The sequence below is a fragment of the Cebus imitator genome, unplaced genomic scaffold (genome assembly GCF_001604975.1).
Source record: "Cebus imitator isolate Cc_AM_T3 unplaced genomic scaffold, Cebus_imitator-1.0 Scaffold217, whole genome shotgun sequence".
In the NCBI taxonomy this organism is placed as follows: Eukaryota; Metazoa; Chordata; class Mammalia; order Primates; family Cebidae; genus Cebus; species Cebus imitator.
The window spans coordinates 1997316-2017261 of record NW_016107532.1 but is presented as its reverse complement, the minus strand read 5'-3'; the positions used below and the strand labels follow the sequence as shown (position 1 = coordinate 2017261).

At 46.8% G+C, this 19946-nt stretch overlaps 1 protein-coding gene and 1 pseudogene across 3 annotated transcripts; both read left to right on the top strand.

The window, feature by feature from the left end:
- The first annotated feature begins 986 nt into the window (after positions 1-986).
- Positions 987-16001, top strand: MYL4 (myosin light chain 4). Of its 3 annotated transcripts, none has more exons than XM_037745982.1 (8): positions 987-1073; positions 1371-1533; positions 5790-5817; positions 12145-12294; positions 14022-14195; positions 14712-14789; positions 15340-15381; positions 15833-16001. In XM_037745982.1, exons 2-7 carry the CDS (start codon positions 1405-1407, stop codon positions 15366-15368), a joined length of 588 nt encoding a protein of 195 aa, XP_037601910.1. In that variant the 5' UTR covers positions 987-1073; positions 1371-1404; the 3' UTR covers positions 15369-15381; positions 15833-16001. The 3 variants fall into 3 exon arrangements, with proteins under 3 accessions (XP_037601910.1, XP_017404766.1, XP_017404764.1); XM_017549277.2 differs by having other exon boundaries at positions 1015-1137; XM_017549275.2 differs by lacking the exon at positions 987-1073 and having other exon boundaries at positions 1258-1533.
- LOC119474212 lies at positions 12977-13098 on the top strand (annotated as a pseudogene).
- Positions 16002-19946: the final 3945 nt, after the last annotated feature.

Sequence of the window (19946 nt, the reverse complement as noted above, 5' to 3'; positions counted from 1 at the left end):
GGTGCCCACCTGCAGTCCCAGCTACTCGGAAGGCTGAGGTGGGAGAATTGCTTGAGCCAGGAAAGGCGAGGCTGCAGTGAGCTGTGATTGCACCACTGCACTCTCACCTGGGCAACAGAGTGAGACCTTGTCTCTGTTAAAACAAGCAAACAGGGCCGGGCATGGTGGCTTACGTCGGTAATCCCAGCACTTTGGGAGGCTGAGGCGGGCGGATCATGAGGTCAAGAGATTGAGACCAGCCTAGTCAACATGGTGAAGTTACAAAAGTTAGCTGGGCATGGTGACATGCGCCTGTAGTCCCAGCTACTCAGGAGGCTGAGGCAGGAGAATTGCTTGAACCCAGGAAGTGGAGGTTGCGGTGAGCCGAGATTGCACCATTGCACTCCAGTCTGGGAACAAGAGCGAAACTCCGTCTAAAAAAAAAACAACAACAAGCAAACAAAATAGTATCTACCTTATAGGATCGTGGTAAAGATTTAATGAGATTTTATATGAGTAGCACTTAACAGTTCCTGGTACTGGTAGTAGTAAGCACTACACACACACATACCCCCCCACACACACCGGCACACACGGCACAGAATGAGTTAGATGTGGAGTGAAAACTAAACCCCTAGTTTTCTGACCCTCAGTCTCCTCGACTTTCTACCACACCTCTCTGCTTCTCTCCTAAGTGCCTAGGCATGGGTTAAAGGCTCACTACTTGTTGAATGAATGATTGAGATGGTGGGGGTGGGGTAGATCTAGGGATCTGAGGTCTGTGGAGTTTCTGGGATGCCTGCTCTGGAAAATGGAGGCTTTCTCCCTGTGAGTTGTGGGGTGTGGGGCAGTGTGGGCTGGCTGGACCAGCTGTTGCTTCAGAGCTCCATGCCTGGAGAGTTGGGCCTCTGGGCAGATCTGAGGGCCCAGAGTGGCTCTCAGCTTAAAGGATCTTGGCTTAGAAGGAATGCAAAGTGGGCTGCCTCTGCTCAGGAGGGGCTAAAAAAAGCCTCACCCTCCCCTGGGCTTTGTGTGAGGGTTATCAACTGCTCAAGTCAGCTCATCTCTCCGGCTGCTCTGGCATATTTGAGAAGGTCTGTTTTCCTGGTCCTTCTGGGTTTCCACCAATTGGCAGGAAGGGATCAGCCTGTTCTAGAGGTGAAGAGAGAGGTGTGGGGTGAAGGGGAGGGGGCTGGTGGCCCCAAACCTGGTGACAATACGCAGTTGTCAGCTGTACCCTGCTGGCATTTCTTCCTTTTATAGTCAGCAGCAGTTGCTCTTGCTCTCACCCAGCCCCTCTGTGGGGGCTCCTGCCCAGGATAAAAGGGAAGGGAGGCAGCCCAGGCTCCTATCTCATCTCACAGACGCCACGTCTCTTGGTTTCTTCTCAGATCACTCCTCTGACAAGGATCCCAACAAGACAACATGGCTCCCAAGAAGCCTGAGCCTAAGAAGGAGGCCGCCAAGCCAGCTCCAGCTCCAGCCCCTGTGCTAGCCCCTGCCCCAGCTCCTGAGCCTCCCAAGGAACCTGCTTTTGACCCCAAGAGTGTAAAGGTAAGTGAGGATCAGGCATTGGGATGGATGTGGGATGACATACAGAGTCCTTTTGCTCTGGAGCTTAGAGATCTACTTCATGTGGGATGAGGAATAGGGCGTCCATGCCGCAGACGACAGTCCCATGGGGCAGTGGAGAGGGTGTTGGGGCTGAGGAGGGGGATATTGGGCCATAAACCTTTTCCGTCAAGAATGAGGTACTGCTCTGAGGGAGACCTGTTCTGCTACCCTAGATTTGTGCAGCTAAGCTGGGAATGGTTGGGAGGGGAGGGAGGTACAACCAACCACCCTTCCACCCTTTTTTAAGGCATTGTGAGGACCACCATAGCAACATAGAAGAGACTAGCTAGCCTTTTCCTAGGAGGTAGTGGGATGTCTTTATGGAGAACGGACACATCATGGCAGCTGCCAGTGTAGCTTGGAGTAAGTGAGATAAACAGTCAGGGAACGCCCTGCCTGTGCATGGAGGACAAACACTCTTATGGCAGGTGAGGGCAGGGTGGAAAGGAGATTGTGGTTAAGGTAAGAGGAGCCTGGATTCCTTTCTTTCTCTTTCCTTACCCAGATGGGTCTCCTTCTCTTTCCTTAGCCTGGGTTCCTATCTGTAGCATACATAGGACTGGCCCACCCCAGGCTGAGACCCTCTCTCCAGTCGTGTCAGGAAATTGGGCCTGGTTCCTCTGCTCCACCCTGCTCTCCTCACACAAAACATTCCTCTCTCTGGAGCTGGTGTGGGCCCTGCCTGCTGACTCAGTCATTTTAGACCTCCCACCTCTCTGGCCCAGCTGCTAAAGGAATGGAACTGGGGGGAGAGGGGTGGGCTGAAGAGGGAGGGGCCAGAGACCTCTGGAGAGGAGCAGTTTTAAGCCTTGGCACCAGAATGGGAGAGGCCAAGTGGCTACTGGTATGATGAGCTATTAATAACAGGTTTCGAGTGCTGAGCCCCCAGGGATCTCAGCCTTAGGATAGGGCTGGGGGTGGCGAGGGATCAGGTCAAAATAAGAGCACAGGACCAGGTTCTGTGACAAGCAGGCCGGGAAACCAAACCCAGAGCTCTAATCCTATGACCTCTCTGCCCTCTGAGGATTCCTCCTGTACCCCAAACCGGGGATACCCTACAGTTATTATGCCAAAGACCCAGTCCGCTTAAGGGGCAGGAGTTAGGTGGAAATGCTTGGCCAAGAGATGGAAGCAATTGCTCCATTTCTGAGCTTGGTTATGGCTCATTCTGGGGAAACTGAGACTGCTGGTTGACCCTGAAAGCACCTGCCGGTTTTCTAGGTCATACATCACCTCCCTCTAGAAGCTGAGCCTGGCAGGAAAAGCTGACTATTTCCCCCTTCAGGATTCCTCCTCGCCTTGATTTCTGATTTGTTCTGATAAAGCACTGTGCCTTTGGGTGGGTTACCAGGCCTGGTCTCTGGTGTCTGGGCAATAGTTGCCTAGTGGAATTAGACTGGTGTCCTTCCCTTGGCCTGTTACTTCTTTCATTCAGTCTCTTCTCCCAACTTTTTGCCTGTAACAAATTGCACCCCTGGTTGCAATCCCCTTTTCCATGTCTGTGTCTTCATGGGGTCTGTTGTGGGGTGCTGAAGTTGCTTTGAAGCAGGAAAAAAAAGGTATCTTTTATGAGAGCCATTTTCCCTATTATTGTGTTATACTTACCCAGTTCCTTTGATTAGAAGGTTCTTTGCTCCAAGATAGAGCAGAAGGCAGGTGAGGTGACTCATGCCTATTGGAGGCCGAGGTGGGAGGGTTATTTCAGGCTAGGCATTTGAGTCCAACCTGGGCAACATGGCAAGACCCTTGTCTCTACAAATAAATAAATAAATTATTAAAAAGATTCCAAGATAGAAGAGAAGCAAACTTAAGCCCAATGTGTATAGTTATGACCATCTATTGAGATTTTATGTTTTTACATTAGTTGCTCTTACATGTTTATTCCTGGTACATAAAGCATTGCAAAGTAAAGCAGATGGTTCCTTTTCCTCAGAGAGTAAGTGCAGAGCATCCTTCACTCCATCTAGGGGGTTCCTTTCACTTTCTGACCACCCCCCACTTTTGGCAAACTCTATTCCTGGCCACAGCTAGTTTTCTTTCCAACCCAGTTAACTCCCACTGCCCCAACCCATCCCCAGCTCATGGCTGCCACCTCTGGGTCCTCATGAATGGAGATTGGTTCTCGGAGATGAGGGGACAGGATGGGTGCAGCACAAGCAGCAGCAGAATTAGGAGTAGGAATGACGGCACTTGAAGAAGAGGCTCCAGGATTGGCTACCACCACCACCAGTGGAGAGGGAATAGGATGGGATGGGGTGGAGTAGGGTGCATAAGGACCACAAGTTAACATACAGAATCTTAAAATGACTTGGGCTTGGTGTGGTGGCTCACACCTTTAATCCCAGCCCTTTGGGAGGCCGAAGCAGGTGGATCACCTAAGGTCAGGAGTTTGAGACCAGCCTGGTCAACTCAGTGAAACCCCATCTCTACTAAAAATACAATAATTAGCAGGGTGTGATGGTGGATACCTGTAATCCCAGCTACTGAGGCAGGAGAATCGCTTGAACCCAGGAGGCAGAGGTCACAGTGAGCCAAGATCATGCCATTGCACTCCAGCCTGGGTGACAAGGGTGAAACTCCATCTCAAGAAAAAATTAAAAATAAAATGATGACTCTTGCTTGGGCATTGTCATTCACTCTCCTCGTCTGAACTCAGCATTGAATTATTATGCATTATGAGGGGGAGATTGAAAATGTATCACTTCATTCAACAAATATTTTTGAGTGCCTACTATGTGCTGAGCATTTCAGTGAACAAGAACAAGAATCCTCGCCTGAGTGGATGGTGGTTTCAAGGAGACAGAGTGCATATAAAGGCATGACGGCAAACAACTAAGAAGCATGGAGGGCCCATGCCAATTACTCTTGCTGTCCCAGAGTGCCTAAGAGTGTGTCAGAAGACAAAAGTACAACACATTTGGTTTAAAGATCCTGACTGGCTTTTATATTTGAGTCCAGAATCTGGCAACAATGAGCCGAGCAGAGGAGGTGATATTATAGACAAAGAAGAGCTGAGGAAAGCAGAGACTAAGAGCAAAATACAAATTGGTCATTGCAAAATTATTTTCCTTGTAAAGGTTAAAGCAGATGGCGCTTTCTTATCATGCTGGCTAAAACTGTCCTGTCTGGGGATTTGGCTATTATCTCTCATTTTCCTGATTTTTTGGAAAATCAGATGAACAACTTAGTTTCAGTTTGGTGACCTGGAACTTCAGCACGAGTGAATCTATTTTGGTTTGGTCTGTTGGGCCTAGTGTAAGAGCTCAGTACAAACCAATGGCCTCTTATAAATTGTACTTAACGAGGGACATGTGCTGAAGTAGGGATTGGAGTGAGTTGGTGTATGGGGAGCCTTCATTGAAGGGAGTGGATTTAAATCAGAATCAAATAGAAACAGGAGTCAGAGGATGAGAGTGGTGTCCCCAAAGGGGGCAGAAGTACAGCATGTCAGAGGACTATGGACTAGGAAGAGATTGAAGGGGCAACAGTGAGGGCAGTTTGTGGGTGGCTGGGATGAAGAATTTACCTTTGCCCCAAAGGCATTGCAGTAGGGACTCAGTGTAGGTTCTAGAATTATCCAGGGAATTTCTTCTTCCCTTTCCCTCTTACCTGGAGTCATCACTTAACAAGTGGTTTTGAGAGAGCTTTAGAGTCTCCATTACAGTTGTCCCTCAGTATCTGTAGGGGATTGGTTCCAGGACCCCCACAGATACCGAAATCTGAGGATGCTCAAGTCTCCTAGATAAAGTTTGCGTATTTGCATATATAATCTACGCACAGTCTCCTGTATACTTTAAATTATCTCTAGGTTACTTATAATATTTAGTACAATGTAAATGTTATGTGATAGTTCTTGTGTTATGTATTTTTTTGTATTATATTTTATTGTGTGGTTATTTATTGTTTTCTGAGTATTATCAATCCACGGTTGGTTGAACCTGGGGATGCAGAACCCGTGGATACAGAGGGCTGATTGTATTTCATAACCTGTCAGCTGTGGCTCATTCATCAAGAGACTGGTGTTTTACCCTTAGTACCAATTCAGCAGGCCACTGATAAGTGGGAAAGGAGAACTGTCCCAGTGGCCTGCTGGAGGTGGCCAGATGGTAAAGCCACTTCTGCTTCTGTGTCCCTTTGGGAGCCTTTACAATTGCTTTTAGCAATCTCAGCCCTCACTCCTATTTCCCTCCCTACAGATAGACTTCACTGCTGACCAGATTGAAGGTGAGTATGGACAACCCCACCTCGCCGTCTTTATTGCACTCTCCTGGAGGAGGAAGAAGAGGAGGAGGAGGAGTTGTTCTCGTGGTAATAGTAGTCACTGTCATCATCATCATAGCAAACCTACATTGAGGATCTACTGTGTGTTAGGCACAGTCCTAAAAACTTTCTGTGGATTAACTCCTTTACTTCTCATAACAACACCATGAGGTAGCAATTGTTACCTCCTCCATTTTACAAGTGATAAAACTGAGACACAGAGCGATGGGGTGACTTGTCCAGTCTCACATGGCAGTTAGCAGTAGAACTAGGATTCAAACTCAGGCGATCTGATTCCAGATCTGTGTTCTCTTTTTTTTTCTTCTTTTTTTTTTTTGGACCTGTGTTCTCAACTACTCTGCCAGACTGCTTGGAGCATAATAGATGCTCAACAAAAGTGAGTGCCTTTTTTTCTCCACCCCAGAGATCTAAGGTATTTGGAAGCCTCATTTCTGTTCCCATTATTGGAAAGCCCTCCTTAGTTGACCAGCTTCCCCTCCTCCCATGATGAAGTCTGCCAAGATGCTAACCCACTAATGGTGGCAAGGCCAATGAAATGTTTTATCCTGTGATGCTACGTGTCCCCAGCCAAGCAGGACTCACTGTCATTGCAGTATCCCTCTGTTTCCCCCACCAAATGCCTCCAGGATATAAAATTATAGGCATTAGAAGGGACCCTGAAAAATCACCTAATTCAAACCCCTCATTTGAAGCACATACTCTCTTTTAAAAATTAAATGAATTCTTACACATGATAAAAAAAAAAGCAAAAAAGCATGCACATATTACTTAAAAATAAATAATAAAAAATAAAAGTCCTTTTTTTTATGCTGATTCCTCTCCCAAAGACGACTGTGAACAGGTGTTCATGTATCCTTTCAGATATATATATATAATGATACAGAAGTTTATGTGTATGTATGATGAATATATAAAGTTTATACAAATCAAGTCATGTGATACACACCATCCACCTTTTATTAAACATATACTTGGATTTAATAATACATATGATTCAGTAATATACATTATTTGGATATCTTTTCACAATTAACACAAACAGTTCTACTTTATTCTTTTAAACAACTATATAGACTCTCACACATGGATTTACCCATTTAATTTAATCAGAACTATATTGATAGACTTTCAGATAGTTTCCAGTTGAAGAGTATCAGCTTGCTTTCCCCAGGTGATCTTCCTAGCAGTGGGTTAAAGGATGGTGCATTTTAAATTATAATGGTTATTGCCAGGTTGCCCTCTAAAAAAGTGACACCAGTTTAACCACAAATACAACATGAGAGCTGGCACATGCATTTTGAAAGTAGTGAATTGAACCTGACTCTGTTTCTGTAATACTCAGTGGATACTCACTTGCAATCAGTAGTTTCAGGGATGCTGTGAAATTCTTAAAATCAATTTTAATGCGTTTTAGTTAAATACATACTTATGTGGATATAAAAACACAGTGACACTAGTGAGGACTTGAAAATCAACTGATGGTTTAAAATTTTTATTTTTCAAATGGCCAGCTGGAACAGATGGTTGTCTCTTTTCTCCTAAAGATTTTCAGGGCCGAGAGGGAGGGGATAACTCATTCTGATCTTTTATCCCTCCAACCTTGAAGACATTTTTCCTACTGTTGAATCAGAATTGTTTTTCCTTCAATTTTACGCCAGCAATCTTTTCATTTGTTTTTTTGGTGAAGCTGATAATGATTTTCTCATGTTATGGTGGAAAGAACATAATTTAGAATTAGGAGACTTTCGTATTAGCCCTAATTCTGCCACTATTGGCCATGAGACTTTGGACAAATCACTTCTTTTTTTTTTTTTTTTTTTTTTTGAGACGGAGTTTCACTCTTGTTACCCAGGCTGGAGTGCAATGGCGTGATCTCGGCTCACCGCAACCTCCGCCTCCTGGGCTCAGGCAATTCTCCTGCCTCAACCTCCTGAGTAGCTGGGATTACAGGCATGCACCACCATGCCCAGCTAATGTTTTGTATTTTTAGTAGAGACGGGGTTTCACCATGTTGACCAGGATGGTCTCGATCTCTTGACCTCGTGATCCACCCGCCTCGGCCTCCCAAAGTGCTGGGATTACAGGCTTGAGCCACCGCGCCCGGCCAAATCACTTCTTTAAATCTTAATTTTCTTATCTACAAAGTGAAGGTATTTGGTTTCCAATTCAGAAATTCTGGTCCATTCAGCATCCTGTAGATAGCCTCCATCTATTTGGAGATAGTTTTCAAATCCCTCCTAAGATTTATATTTTCTAGGTGATATGCCCCCAGTTTATTTAATTATATTATTTTGTTTTGAGACAAAGTCTCACTCTGTCACCTAGGCTGGAGTGCAATGGTGCCATCATAGCCCATTGTAACCTTGAATTCCTAGTTTTAAGCCGTCCGTTCACCTCAGTCTCCTGAGTAGCTAGTATTATAGGTACGTACCATTGTTTTTATGTTTTGTAGAGATGGGAGTCTTGCTATATTGCCCAGACTGGCCTCCAACTCCTGGCCTCAAGCAATCCTCCCCAGTTGGCCTCCCAAAGTGCTGGGATTATAGGCATTAAGTCACTGTACCTGGCCTCCCAATTTCTTTTGTGCTTTTTTTTTTTTTAAATCTCATAGGAATTACCTTCTAACCCTTGACTTCCTTCTCATCTCTCTCCAGATTTCTGTATTCTTTTAGAGAGGGGTTACTACCACTGGACTCATTGCTCTAGTAAGCAGCTGACTACACTACTGCAGAGTATTGAGGAAAGGTCTCTTCTGGACCCTTGAACATCACCTCTAATACCTGAAGATCACACTGGCTTTTTTTTTTTTTTTCCCTAGTTGTAGTCCTAAACTTCAGAGTTTGTATTTTTATTTTTAGTTTTGTGCATACCCGTCTTCCCAGCAGGCCAGGTGATCGGTTGGAGCATTAGCAGTTATGAGAAGCAGATCTCCTCTCCTTCTCTTGCTCCTTCTTCCCCATCATTTCCTTGGTTTCCTTAGTGGCTGATCATAAGTCACATCTACATTGGCCTTTAAATGAGGATAATAATACCTGTAGCATAAGTTTTTCATAAAGATTAATGAAGTGTTCTATGCAAAATTATTTGCTCAGAGCCTGGTTCATGGTAAGTGCTCAAATCATAGGTCATTGTTCTTATTGCCTTCCTCTTCAGGTTTCACCCCCTCTTTTTTTTTTTTTTTTGAGATGGAGGCTTGCTTTGTCACCCAGGCTGGAGTGCGGTGGCAAGATCTCGGCTCACCAAAACCTCTGCCTCCCGGATTCAAGCAATTCTCTGCCTCAGCCTCCCAAGTAGCTGGGACTACAGGCACAAGCCATCATGCCTGGCTAATTTTTTGTATTTTAGTAGAGATGGGGTTTCATCGTGTTGCCCAGGTTGGTCATGAACTCCTGAGCTCAAGCTATCCACCCATCTCGACCTCCCAAAGCACTGGGATTATAGGTGTGAGCCACTGCACCCAGCCTCACCCTCTTATTAAGCACCATTACATCTTTTTCTTTTTTTTTTTTTTTTGAGACAGAGTTTCGGTCTTGTTGCCTAGGCTGGTGTGTAATGGCCTAATCTCGGCTCACCGCAACCTCTACCTCCTGGGTTCAAGTGATTCTCCTGCCTCAGCCTCCTGAGTAGCTGGGATTATAGGCATGGACCACCATGCCCAGCTAGTTTTGTATTTTCAGTAGAGACGGGATTTCTCCACATTGGTCAGGGTGGTCTCAAACTCCCGACTTCAGGTGATCCACCCACCTCAGCCTCCCAAAGTGCTGGGATTACAGCCGTGAGCCACTGCACGCAGCGCATCATTACATCTTCTTTTGAGGAGACTTTCTCTTTTGTTAAACCTGACCTCACTCTCCTGAATGAGCTAGGAGATCAAAAAGTCTGACTTCAGATTTAACTAACTAATATACATTTATTGAGTACTGAATTTGTGTCAGACACCATGCTAATTGTTTTAAAAATTGAAAAAGATTAAATCCTGGCCATGTGCAGTGGCTTATACCTGTAATCCCAGCACTTTGGGAGGCTGAGGCAGGTGGATCACTTGAGGTCATTAGTTCTAGACCGGCCAACATGGTGAAACCCTGTCTCTACCAAGAATATAAAATATTAGCTGGGTGTAGTGGTGTGCACCTGTAATCTCACTACTCAGGAGGCTAAGGCAGGAGATTGCTTGAACCTGGGAGGTAGAGGTTACAATGAGCCCAGATTGTGCCACTGCCCTCCAGCCTGGGGCGACACAGCAACACTCTGTCTCAAAAAAAAGAAAAAAAAAAAAAGTAACTCCTCATAGGAAACCAAGATTCAGCAAGGTTAAATGATTTGGCCAAGATCACACGTTTAAGTGATCCAAACTAGGATTAAACTCAATAAGATAATACCAGCAGAATTGTTTATGCATTTACTATGTGCTAGACATTGTGTTAAAAATTTTTACATACATCATTGTATTTATATACATAGTATATTAACATACATTATTATATTAATTTGAATGTAATTTAAGAAACCTATGATGTAGGTACCATTTATAGAAGAGGTTTTTAGAGGTTAAATATTTATTTGTCCAAGGTCAAGTAAGCAAGGGGAATGAAATTTGAACTCAATTATTCAGTAATGTGAAAGAAACGTGGTTTTGTATCTTTTAAATTCATATAAGGCCTAATAAAGAGTTGAAAGTAAAGGTCTGGGGAATCTCCTGTGATATGTGGAATGATTCGTAAATAATCCATATGTAGCCGCTAAGGAGAGAAGTACTTGCAAAGGATTAAAACCAGCTTTTTTCCTAAGTAGTTCATTAATTCTCTTTTTTTGGCTTATACTGTTAATCTGCTTAATAAACCACTTCTTTGTGGATAGCATAAGGTAACTTCGATGCCCCTCCCAGGCCAGATTACCTCCAGTAATGAACTGGTTGAATCCCATTCAATGAAGAATTGGGCCTGTAATCCCAGCACTTTGGGAGGTCAAGGAGGACAGATCACTTGAGGCCAGGAATTTGAGACCTGCCTGGCCAAAGTGGTGAAACCCCGTCTCTACTAAAATACAAAAATTAGCCAGGTATGGTGGTACACGCCTGTAGTCCCAGCTACTTGGGAGGCTGAGGCACAGGAACTGCTTAAATCCGGGAGGCAGAGGTTGCAGTGAACGAAGACTGCACCACTGCACTGCAGCCTCGGTAACAGAGCGAGACTCTATCGCAAACAAAAACAAACGCAAATCAGTGAAGAATTAATGTTCTTTGGAAAAGGGACCAGGATTGCCTTCCTTTGGTCTTGGTCCAGCGATACTTGCCCTGCTGCCTTCAAGGAGTCCAGTCCCTGTGGTTCTGAGCTGGAAAGTAGGAAACAGAACTAGGAAACATTTGTAACCACCACCTGTCGATTCCCTTACCATATGCTGGACATTGCTTGGCGTGCTTTGTGATCCCACCTGCAGCCTCCTCAAGTGATCATTGTATCTCCAGTTAGAGCTAAGAAAACAAGGGCCCACAGATGACAGTAGTTTGCCCAAGCCTGTATGTGGGTCGATGGCAGAGCTGGGGTGGTCAGACCATGCCTCATCTGGCCTGGGAGCTGCCTTTCAGCCTGGAACAGGCAGTACTGATAATAGCTAACTTTCCAGCAGGTCTTATCACATTGTAAAGTGCTTTCACACAATGCCACCTCCCTTTGCTCTCACGGTGACAGGGCCAGGGAGTAGGGTGTAGTTGTCACTCCCTTTGTGTGCATAGGAAGTTGAGACCCAGCCCAGCTTATCCTGTGCTCTGAGGACGAGCCAAGACAAGAATTTAGGAATCCTCAGTTCCGGCCCAGTGCTATTTTCACTCTTCTGTTATTTCAGCAATTAGGAACCTCACCTACACCAGAGCAGGATGTGTGGGTGGGAGGGGTTGAGGCCAGGGAGACATTTGAATTTGTTTTGTTTTGTTTTATGAGATGGAGTCCGGCTTACTGCAACCTCTGCCTCCTGGGGTCAAGAGATTCTTGTGCCCCAGCCTCCCAACATTCAAATTTTGTAACAACCAAGCAATAGCAGAGATTCCAGACCCAGCCCCGGAATGGGTCGTGGAGGCACCAGGCAGCCTCTTGGGTTGGCAGAAGATGGGATCGGGACAGGTTTGAGGGAGGGCGTGGGATGATGGACAGAGAGAAATACTGGAATATTTTAACAACCACACTCACCTGCTATTCAGCTTGGGTGGAGGCTGATTGGCCATCAGCACCACTTTCACTGGGAATCAAGGGGTACAGCCAGGTCTTCTCTCCACAGAGTTCAAAGAGGCCTTTTCACTGTTTGACCGGACCCCGACTGGAGAGATGAAGATCACCTACGGGCAGTGTGGGGACGTGCTGCGGGCCCTGGGCCAGAACCCCACCAACGCCGAGGTGCTGCGTGTGCTGGGCAAGCCCAAGGCTGAAGGTCAGTGCACCTGCATGGCAGACTTCTCCCAGGTCAGCCTTGCAGTCTCTGGCTCCCTGCTCGTCCAGATTTGTCTCTGCCATCTGCGCTCTCTCTTCTTCCCCGTTAGCCCCCCAGGATCAGCCTCCCCTCCCCAGGTTACCCTAGCCCCATTTTGAGAATTTATCTAGAAGTCCCCATACTTAAGTGACCCTTGAGGAATGTAACCTGGGCTTGTTTTCCTCTCGAGATTGGGAGCTCCTGGTGGGCAGGAGCCACATTCTGTTGCCTCAGTGTCTGACTCCCCCACCAGGGTTTCAGAGACACAGCTATGGGCAGGAAGGCTGGGTGGGAATCTGGAATAACTGATGGTTCCCACTCCCCAACCCAGGAGCTCTCAGGAGAGGCATCTGTCACAGCACTGAGATATCCTGAGCTGTATTACAAATAATTTGTTTCTAGTAATGGTTAGAGTACTGACGTTTGCAAATTACAGCAACTATCATGAGCTGTATTACAAATAATTTGCTTCTGATAATGATTAGAGCACTGACATTTGCAAATTATTTGTTTGATGTAAATTAGAGGAGCTTCAAGATTCTTAGCTCTACAGGCTTCCTCTTTCATTCATTTGCATTTCAATGGGTTTTGGTGAGTGAGTGTTTAGAATGGTGAGTGAATGTTTAGAAAGTGGTGCAAACCGATTCTTTTGTAGCTCCTAAGTGTGATCACTGAGTCTTCATACTCATTTGTGAGCTGTGCCTCTGTCAATCCTTGTTACGACAGATGAAAAGAGGTGCGAGGGAGTGCGTCCCATTTGTGAATGTCATCTGTTATGTGTGCCAGTGAGGTTAACAGCTGCTGTAAAACACACACACACACGCATACACACACACGCTTCTCCTCAGTGGTGTTGGCAAGGGGCATGGGGTGGGGTGAGCCTCTCAGCAAGGGTGGACTTCCTGGGGCCCACATTGGTTCTCTCCCCATTCCTTGGTTCTGACCCCTTCCCCTTTTCCTCTGGCTGAAGATAACCTCGGGGGTGAAGAATGAGGCCAGGAAAGGATCAGAGGGTGAGGAGCTTGCTTCTCAGAAGTCAGAAGGAAGTCCTGGGTGCTTATAAAAGAAAGAAATGCCCACATTTGTGGTAGTTAAAAATAGTTTACCTCTATTAAAGTAAAGCTTTTTAACATACTACCATGTGGGAGAAGTGTGCTATTCACAAGAGAACTGCAATTTTATAACCTTATTGAATCAGAGTAGCTTCACACAGTGTGGTCTAGTGATGGGACCCCACGCAGAGTGATGAAAACACTTCTTTTTCAATCCTGTTCGTTTGCCCCTGTGACTATAGGTCTGTCACACGTCAAGAGTGTAAACTGAGTATGAGGCCCCGGGCTGCGTGGCACCTCAGGCCCCTCACATCCTGCTGCTGCCACCCTCGGTTGCTCTGCCTGGCTGACCACCTCGTGCACGGAGGTCTGGATGGAGGGTTTCTTTTTCCTTCCACCCTACTTCTTTCACTGAGAAGAGAGGGCCCTGAGACGGTCTTCCCAGCCCCTCCCCTGCCTTGCCTGGATGGGCAGCTCTGTTTCTTCCAGGAGCACTAATGGGTGCCCCACCTGGAAGTGGCTGCAGCCCAAGCCCTGGGTGCTGCCAGACGTGCGGTGAGGCCCCCTCCTGACCCTCTGCTCCCATGAACATCTGCTCACGTTGCTTTCTCTTTCTTTACCCATGCCTACCTGAAGAGATGAATGTCAAGATGCTGGACTTTGAGACGTTCTTGCCCATCCTGCAGCACATCTCCCGCAACAAGGAGCAGGGCACCTATGAGGACTTCGTGGAGGGCCTGCGTGTCTTTGACAAGGAGAGCAATGGCACGGTCATGGGCGCTGAGCTTCGGCATGTCCTTGCCACCCTGGGTATGGCAGCTAGGCAGAGATGAAGACCTAGTGGGAGGAATGTAGGGGTGGGAGGTGCCAAGGTGACATATGCTGGTGGGGGGTGTTATACAAGGGTCTCTGCATCCTGAGGATAATGACCTGATCCAGGCCCTGCCTCCCTGGGCTCTGCAAGAAAACCATCCCTAGCTGGGTTTGCTCAGCAAGAACCAGGGTTTGGGAGAGGAGAAGAAAGGAGGTTGGCAGAGCAGGGGTTACTGCTGGGGCCTGAGTGGTGGGACTCCGGGCTTCTGTCCTTGTCTTTGCCTGAAACACTGAGGCCCTGGCAGCTGTAAGGCAGAGGAGGAGGCTTTGGAGACTAGGCAAGACCTTAAGACCCTGGCCCCACCCTTCAAAGCCTTTAGGAGAGGCTTGTTTCAACTGCCTCCCAGATCCAGGTAGTCTTGGACCTTCAGACTTAAGGGGGTACTTGGGTATTGCCAATTCCTCCTTTGCCATCTGTAATTAAGAGCCCACCACCTCCCAAACCCACTGCAGGAGAGAAGATGACTGAGGCTGAAGTGGAGCAGCTGTTAGCTGGGCAAGAGGATGCCAACGGCTGTATCAATTACGAAGGTATTAAGCTGTGCCTTGCTTCCCAGGACAGCCAGGGATGGTAGGATGGGAACAGCTTGTGTGGGTGGGCCGGAGAACTAGAGGGTGTGTGTCTCAGGCGGGCTTTGGTAGACCCCTCATTGGATGTTGTTCTTTTTCATCTTGTGAGTGAACCTCCTAGTGTCATGGCAGGAGCATGGATTTTGGAGATAGCTCTGTGATATATTAGCTGGTGGCCTTAAGTCACTTATTTTCTCTAAGCCTCAGTCTTCTCGTCTGAGGGATGGGGTGATGCTGGTGCCTTTCTCAAGGTTGTGGGGATTCACAGAGATAATGTAGCTCTTTCCATTTGTGTTGAGAATCAGCACAGAGAGTGGTCCCAGAGCAGAGTTTAGGTATCTGCCCTTCCTCCACCTTCTCCCCACCAACCCCCAAATAAGAGCAGGAACTACACAGTCTGGAGAAAGGGGAGCAGGAGGGTTGGAAGTCAGGCAGTGTAGAGAAGGGACAAGTGGTTTATGGGCCTAGAGGTGCTGAGCCACACCACGGCTGATTCTCACTTCTTTCCTAGCCTTTGTCAAGCACATCATGTCAGGATGAGGCAGTCTTCCAGGTGAGTGCAGCCTCTCCCTCCTTGTCCCTTCTGGGGTTACACAAGGGCTTAAGAATAACACCACATGCCCTAGAGGGCATCTGCCCAGTCCTGACCCCTTAAGAGGAAACTACTTGGGAGCAGGATGTGAGGACAGTCCTGCTCACTCACCATCTCCTGTCTCCTGCCCTCCCTTGCCTGATCACCCTGTCTTGATCCTATCCATCACATTCTCTTGCCTCTCCCATGACTTTTCAAGGCAATGCCCTTCCTTCAGGCCTGGGGCCTCCTGTACAGGCTCCTGGGGATGAGAAAGCCAGATCCCACGTGGAAGAGAAGGTCCCCGGCCTGTGCTCTTGACTCTGTTCTTCCTCACTTCTTTCCCTAGGTTTCCCCTGTAATCCCCCTGGGGGTGGTAAGGGCCTGGGTATAGGAGGGGAAAATGCCCTTTCCACCTAGCACTTTCTTTCAGGTGCCTGGCCCTTGGCCTTAGCCATACCAGGGTGAGTTAGAGAGAGGTCCCGGATGTGAGCTGAGACAGAGTCCTGGACTTATGATCACGCCATTGCCCCAAGGACCTCACAGCCCCTCCCTGTTAATAAACAGCTCCAAAATGGCCAGGCTGGGCTCTGGGATTCTGACCAGTCTCTGCTTTGTTCGTTTTGTAAAACTAATCAACAAATTGAGTTGGTTTGTGGTGTGTGTGTGTGTGTGTGTGTGTGTGTGTGTGTGATAACGTCTCCTGAGGGCTTGTGTGTGCTCAGAGAAATGAGTAGTATCTGGGAGCTAGGGGACAAGGACAAAGGCCTGTGGATCTAGAGATACTGGGGTCAGACCCAGGAGAGCAAGCTCTGGGAGGCCAGCAGCTTGAGGGCTTGTCACCTGTAGGAGTTTCCTTCCCTTTGCTGCTCACCCTCTGCCTTATCACACCTCCAGGTAGCAGCAGGAGGGGCCGGGCTGAGGCAGGGACTCCTCCTATGGTCCTTGCTGTTGCTGCTTTAAAAAAAAAAGTTGTAAAATACACATAAAATTGACCATCTTAACCATTTTTCTTTTTGAGATGGAGTCTCGCTCTGTCGCCCAGGCTGGAGTGCAGTGGCACAATCTCAGCTGGCTGCAACCTCCACCTCCTGAGTTCAAGCGATTCTTCTGCCTCAGCCTACTGAGTAGCTGGGACTAGAGGTGAGCGCCACCATGCCTGGCTAAGTTTTGTATTTTTAGTAGAGACAGGGTTTTACCATATTGGCCAGGCTGGCCTTGAACTCCTGACCTCGTGATCCACCTGCCTTGGCCTCCCAAAGTGCTGGGATTATAGGCATGAGTCACTGCGCCCAGCCCCCATCATAACCATTTTTAAACATACAGTTCAGTGGAGTGAGGTATATTTGCATTGGTGTGTAACTGTATTAGTCTCTTTTCACACTGCTGATATAAAGACATACCTGAAACTGGGAAGAAAAAGAGGTTTAATGAACTTACAGTTCCACATGGCTGGGGAGGCCTCACAATCATGGCAAAAGACAAGGAGGAGCAAGTCACATCTTACATGGATGGTGGCAGGCAAAGAGAGCTTGTGCAGGGAAATTCCCCTTTTAAAAACCATCAGATCTTGTGAGAGTTATTCACTATCATAAGAACAGCATGGGAAAGGCCTGCCTCCATGATTCAGTTACCTCCTGCCAGGGCCCTCTCACAACACGTGGGAATTCAAGATGAGATTTGAGTGGGGACACAGCCAAACCATATCAGTAACCAATCTCCAGAACTTTTTCATTTCCACCAGCAGAAACTGTACTCATTAAACAACTCCCCATTCCTTCCTTCCTGCAGCCCCTGGCAGTCACCATTCTACTTTCCATTTCTATGAATTTGACCACTCTAGATAAGTGAAATCAGACAGCATGTGTCTTTTGTAGCTGGCTTATTTTATTTAGCACAATGTCCTCATGTTCCTTTTTTAAGGCTGAAACATATCCCATTGTATGGATGGACTGCAGTTTGGTTTAGTTCTTGCTTTTTTAGATGCCTCTTCCGATGAATGCAAAGCTCCAAGTACCTGAGTTAGTCCTGCATGTTCTGGAAATCTCATTGACTCCAGACCCAGGATTCCAGCTCAGTGCCCTGGAAAGAGTCAAGGTCAGAGGTCATGAACCTTAGGCTGAGAGGGAAGGGGAGTGGGGAGAGGCACGTGCAAAAAGGAGAGACACCAGAAAACCAGCAATTGGGAAGAAAGAGCAAGATGATGTGATGAAGTTAAAGACACATGTATATGAGTAGAAATATTTATATGGGAGCTCAGGGTCCAGTCATCTGAGAAAGGGAGTCCCTACATCCCTGAGAACCCCCCAAGGTGAAGTACATACTTCCCATGGCCTTTCTGTTGCCTAAAACTGTCAAGCATACAGCTACAGAACTCTGGAACAACTATGAGTCCGGCCAAGGGTACCTGCCTGTCATGGGAAGCTGAGAACCATGAGCCCAAGTTTGCCCTTCTTAGAATGTACATTTCTGGCTGGGGAGATAAGGCCAAAGTCTATGTATATGTCTTTTGTTTTCCAGATTTTCTTTGAGGAAGGGTTTCAGCTTTGGTAGTGACTGATTGAATCTCAAAACCAGAGATCTTTATACAGTTGAGGAGGGGTTCATTGAATCCAGTGGTTCTCAAAATTTGGTTTAGCCCCATAGCCTTTTGTTCAAACTAAATTTTATGGGGAAGTCAATGTGTATAGCCGAAGAGAACAAAGCTTCTCTGGCTGAGGACAGGGGCTGGGTTCAGGCTTCTTGGAGCCTCTAACTGGGCTCCTTGGAGCAGAGCTAGTCAGACTTTCTAACTGTCAAAATCAGGAAACCAGATCCTTCGAGCTGAAGTGACTTAATCAAAGTCACAGCTAGTGTTGACAAGGTCCCCTGAATTCTACATTTTTTCCATTTTTGACGTACCATTTTCAACCTGCCTTCGAAATGTTTTCCAAGCTTGGCTCTTAGGACTCTTTTCCTTGTCCCCTGCCTCTTGGACTGCTCTTTTTGGCCTGACTTTCTGCTCCTTTTCTTGAAATAACACCCCCAACTTGAAATGCCAACATTTCTCCTTAGCACTGGGGCCTCGTCAGGCTTCCCCCTTTCCCTTCCTTTTTTCTTTTTTAACATTTGGTTTAGGTTCAGGCGTACATGTGCAGGTTTGTTACATAGGTAAATTGCATGTCTTTGGGGTTTGATGTACGGATTATTTCACCATCCAGGTAATATGCATAGTACCTGACAGGGAGTTTTTTGATCCTCATCCTCCTCCCTCTCTTCTTTCTTTCTTCAGCAAGTATTTATTGCCCACTCTATTCAACTGTGAGGAAGTGGAGTTAAGGTTCCCAGTGATTAGAAAACTGAAAGTGTTTTCCTTGCCCAAAGTAGCTTACTGTTCACTTGAGCAAGCACATAAATATCCAGGGATAAATAGAGAACGATCCCCAAATAGCACAGGGTTAACTCCATCTATGTAACATACAGTGTAAGTTTTAAGAAACCAATCAGAGGAGGAACCAGAAGGAAGTGAGGTATTAGAAGTATTTTATCTGGGAGAAGAGCTTTCAGTGAGGCCTTAAAGGAAAAGTTGCCTCAAGGTTGGTGCTTAGGTCAGGGAGAAGAAGAGCATGAACAAAGGTCCTGATTCACTAATTCAACAGATGCTCATTGGGTGCCTGCTGTGCACATGGTACTGGCATGAGCCTTGGGGATATACTGAACCACACAGACATGGCCCCTGTCCTCATAGAGCTTTTATTCTAGTGGGAAGACCGACGTTATTTATAATGATGTAACAATATCAGCCAACATTTATTGAACACAGTATTAATTAAGATTTCATTTGACTGTGAGTTATGAAGACCAAGACACAGTGACTTCAGAGAAATGGAAGTGCGTTTCTTCCTCCCATTGCAATCTAGACATTGGCAGTCCATGGCTGGCACAGCCATCATGCTCCACAGTCCTCAGGGTCCCAAGTGCTTTTATTGTATGGCGTCTCAGTGTGTGACCTCTACACATGGTCTAAGGTGCTGCTCTGGCTCAGCCGTCACTTCCACTGAGGGATAGTTCAGGAAGCATTTTCTTTTCTTTCTTTTTTTTTTTCTTGAGATGGAGTTTCACTGTTACCAGGCTGGAGTGCAGTGGTGTGATCTCGGCTTACTGTAACCTCTGAATCCCTGGTTCAAGTGATTCTCCTGCTTTAGCCTCCTGAGTAGCAGGGATTACAGGCATGTGCCATCATGCCCAGCTAATTTTTGTAATTTTAGTAGAGACGGGGTTTCGCCATGTTGGCCAGGATAGTCTCAACCCCCTGACCTCGTGATCCACCCACCTCAGCCTCCCAAAGTGCTGGGATTACAGACGTGAGCCACTGTGCCCGGCCCAGGAAGCATTTTCAACTTGGCAAACTTCCTTGGGAACCAGCACAACTTATCTGCCTCTTCTGTGGTGTTGGGCTTGTTCATCTGAAGACAGAAGAGACTCCTGTCCTCCTAGTCATCCCTTCCCCAACCCCCTACTTTGCCCGGCCCATAGCTAAGGATTTGCTCCACCTGGGAAGGGGTATG